The sequence below is a fragment of the Triticum aestivum genome, chromosome 7D (assembly GCF_018294505.1).
Source record: "Triticum aestivum cultivar Chinese Spring chromosome 7D, IWGSC CS RefSeq v2.1, whole genome shotgun sequence".
In the NCBI taxonomy this organism is placed as follows: Eukaryota; Viridiplantae; Streptophyta; class Magnoliopsida; order Poales; family Poaceae; genus Triticum; species Triticum aestivum.
Genome location: NC_057814.1, coordinates 20,086,594 through 20,090,421, shown reverse-complemented (window position 1 = coordinate 20,090,421; position 3,828 = coordinate 20,086,594). Strand labels below are relative to the sequence as shown.

The window sequence follows — 3,828 nt, the reverse complement described above, 5'->3', positions numbered from 1 at the left end:
AGCAAGTAGCTGCTCCGATGCCAAATTTATCGAGGCAATTAGAAATCCATATATTCTTCCTCTCGCGCGCGAACCAACAACCACGAAGTGTACCTGTTCTGCTTCACCACACCATCTCCGGTGAGCACTCTGCCGCCATTGGGACCGAGCTGGACTTGCATGACCTCCCTGCGCTCCCCGTCGGCTTCCAGCTTACTCCATCGCCGCCGCTGCGGCGACCTTTGGCCGCGAGCTCGCGATTCAGGTTGCTGGCGACGGACGGCGACCACCACCATTTGGATGCGACCTCCGTCCTCTAGCCACGAGCCAGGGTTGCCTGCTACCACTGTCGCCATCAACCTCCATCCTGAGGTCGCCCTGTTCACTACCTCCAGCCCCGCGATGACTCGCCTCAATTCCTCCTCCCCGCAATGGCTCGCCTCAATTCATCTGCCCCACAACCTCCATATGACATGGATCTAGTGAACTGAACATCCAATCGGGAAGAGGAGACGAGGGATGAAACGGATCTGTGCGAATTGCTTTGGAGGAGAATGGGGATTTGTTTTGCCTGTAGAGTAGATGGATAGAGTTGCATGCGAGGGAGACATATGTGGGCCAGTCTTCCAACGATGCCAAATTATCAACGTTGTGAGGGCGGTGCCTAAAGTTTTTTGTCTGCCATCTATGTATATACGTGGCACACATTTTTAAAAATTTAGCACTGGACACATAGTGGAAGGCCTTAAAAAACCAGGCAAGCTGCCGGTTCCAGTTTTTCTGACCAGATTGTACCGTGTTAAAAAAATGTCGACTATTACACACTCCCTGCTCCTCTCTCCTCCTCAGCACCCAGTGACCCAGATTCACCGCAGACCTCCTAGGTGTCATAGCCGGAGCCTCGCTCTCTCTCCCCACGGTGCTGGGTGCGAGCTCATGCTGGTCGTCTACACCATGAGCTCGGTCCTCGTGTTCACCATGTGGGTGCTCATTGCTGCTGTGTTGTGTCAGACTGTCAGTACCGAGCCTCCACGCTTGCACCAGTTGGGCTGCCGAAGCCGTCCCCACCCTCCTCCCCGACCAGCCGCCGCCCTTCCCGCTGGCCTGGAGACAATTTCTCATCATGGTTGATGTGGACGTGTCCCGCAGCTTCTCCAGGCCGCTGCCGCAGCTCCACACACCACTTGTTCGATGAAATGTATGGAAATTTGAGCTGGAGAAATGGTGTTTCCCCCTTTGGTAGCATGGTAGATCTGTCCAGAAATTCCGATATGGATCTGGTGCACAGATGTGGTAGGAAACGGGGTGATGGTCCTTGGGAACGCCCTAACAACTGTATGCATAGGCATATAATATAATGTAAGGAAGTAGAAAGATCGGTGTGAAATACTGAAGAAAGAGGGACCTTCAGCAAAAATCACTCATGCTCTCTCTATATATTTAACAGGGTTATATACTTATATGGCACTCACCCGTGCATTCTTTGATTCTCTCGTGCGCAGAGCAGAAAAATCAATTTGTGCCTAGAGTTCTTACTTCTTAGTAGCCATGAAGATGGAACATGACCTCCATATGACCAAAGGAGAAGAGGAGACCAGCTACTTCAAAAACTCAAGGCTTCAGGTTCGATACAATCCTTCTAGCATCCACAATTGGTATTGCCTACAACCTTGACTTACCTGCTGCTGTACTCTGAATTTGCTTGGCAGATTTTATTTTATTTTGAAACAAAATTGCTTGGTAGATTTTACTGCAGTAGTTTATAAAGATTTCCCTTCCATTTATCTTAGGAAAAAGCTTTGGTTGAGACTAAGCCAGTTCTCCAGAAGATTGTGATGGAAATGTGCGTGGATCTCCTCCATCCAACAATGACAATTGTTGACTTAGGCTGCTCTTCAAGTGACAACACACTCTTCTTTGTCTCCAATGTGTTCAAAGCGGTCAGCTACCACCTTGAGAAATTCAGTGGCCATCCCACCGAGCTTCAGTTCTTTCTCAACGATTTACCAGGCAACGACTTCAACCGTGTCTTCCAATCACTTCAACGATTCAGGAACTCGATTGATATGGATCACAAGGGAGAGCCAATACCTGCTTTCTACATCGCTGGGTTGCCCAGCTCCTACTATACAAGACTTTTGCCTCGCCGGAGTGTTCATCTCGTTCACTCATCATACTGCCTGCATTGGCGATCTCGGGTACTAGCACCAACAACACACAGCTTAGTTGCATAACTTTATTTTTATAATCATCCACATCGGTCCATTTAATAGTGAGAATTTGCTGAATTGACGGAGCTAAGTAGACAGCCCCAAATAATATCAATGTGTATGAGAATATCTGAAAAAAACGCTACATGTTATACACAGCTTCCTGATGGATTAGAGGGCAAGAAAAGACCATATCCCAATGAAGGAAACATCGGCATTGGAGCGACTACCCCACCCTGTGTGGTGAAAATGTACAAAGAGCAGTTTCAGAAGGACATGTTGTTGTTCCTCCAGCTGCGCCATGAAGAACTAGTTGCCAGTGGACAAATGGTTCTCACATTTCTTGGGAGGAAACACGATGATGTCTACAGCGCAAGTCTCAACCGTCTATATGGGTTACTTTCACAGTCTGTACAATCTCTTGTTGAGGAGGTACGCAATGATATATCATACTTCTAATAATTATTTGAGGAAACTAAATTTTCATTAATGCATACTGATCACGACAGGGCCTTGTGGAGAAAGAAAAGCTGGAGTCCTTTAATCTACCTGTGTATGGGCCATCGATGGATGAAGTTAAGGCAGTGGTCGACCAGAGCCAGCAGTTTGAATTAACTAACATCAAACTATTCGAGACCAATTGGGATCCTTATGACGACTCGGAGGGCAATGTTGTGCATGACAGTGTCCAGAGTGGGATTAACGTCGCAAACTGCTTGAGAGCAGTGATGGAGCCCCTGTTTACAAGCCATTTTGGAGAATCCGTGCTCGATGAGCTCTTCAAGAAGTTTGCATATAACGTCGCTTTGCACCTTGTCGAGGAGAAGACCCAGTACTCTGTCATTACTCTATCACTGAAAAGAAGATGAGGCGTACACGATCTGTGGTCTTGCAATTTGTGTATTTATCAGTCGCCTCCTAAAATATATGCATGAGTCATGGGTTGTGTTATGTTGTTGTTGTATATTAATACTAGGAGAGTTCTTTCCACTACAACTGGGTATAATAATAAGTTCCTCAAATACTAATCTGTATTGCGTTTTAACAGTAATATGTTGATCAAGCCACAAATAAAGGTTATTGACGGCACGCACACTTAACCACTGACTAGGGATCGAGCTAAGGCTCTTCACCTAAGGTTCAGAATTTCAGTGAAATTTCCGACAATTCGGTGTGCATGGAAATATTTTTAACCATAAATATTCAAGCTAGATTCAAACTAGCTCCAAAGAAAATTAAAGCTTAATCGAAGTTAGTCAAATTAAGTGAATTTCAATAGATCAAAATCTGTTTGCGAAATTGAAAACATATGTAATGCTACAAGGAGTCAATTTTTTTTCTTCAGAAAAGGAGGATGACCCCTTGGCCTCTGCATCTGGAAGATGCATGCGGTCATTTTATTGATTATTCTCGAGGACCTTACAAAGTAGTACAACAATATGCCTGAATCCGCCATCTTGGCAACATCTGCCGCTACTCCAATCCATATGATGAAAGCTGGGCCAAATACCCAGACCTCTCACCAAGCCTAACATCTAAAGCCGGAGGCCCCGACCGAGCCACATACCGGGTCCGGGTCACAAACCGGTCCGACGCACTCACATGTGTCGTCACTGCCATCTTCCACTGGTCCATCTTC

At 46.3% G+C, this 3,828-nt stretch overlaps 1 protein-coding gene across 1 annotated transcript; it reads left to right on the top strand.

Moving 5' to 3' along the window:
* The first annotated feature begins 1,460 nt into the window (after positions 1–1,460).
* Positions 1,461–3,058, top strand: LOC123170055 (anthranilate O-methyltransferase 1). The gene is made up of 4 exons (XM_044587901.1): positions 1,461–1,602; positions 1,770–2,177; positions 2,349–2,621; positions 2,699–3,058. Exons 1-4 carry the CDS (start codon positions 1,528–1,530, stop codon positions 3,056–3,058), a joined length of 1,116 nt encoding a protein of 371 aa, XP_044443836.1. The 5' UTR covers positions 1,461–1,527.
* Positions 3,059–3,828: the final 770 nt, after the last annotated feature.

What these genes read in the sequence shown, in the direction of transcription:
- LOC123170055 (XM_044587901.1), top strand. Translation starts at nt 1,528, where the DNA reads ATGAAGATGGAACATGACCTCCATATGACCAAAGGAGAAGAGGAGACC. An exon ending in GCCTGCATTGGCGATCTCGG is followed by an intron (nt 2,178 to 2,348) that starts GTACTAGCACCA and finishes TGTTATACACAG; the next exon opens with CTTCCTGATGGATTAGAGGG. An exon ending in TACAATCTCTTGTTGAGGAG is followed by an intron (nt 2,622 to 2,698) that starts GTACGCAATGAT and finishes TGATCACGACAG; the next exon opens with GGCCTTGTGGAGAAAGAAAA.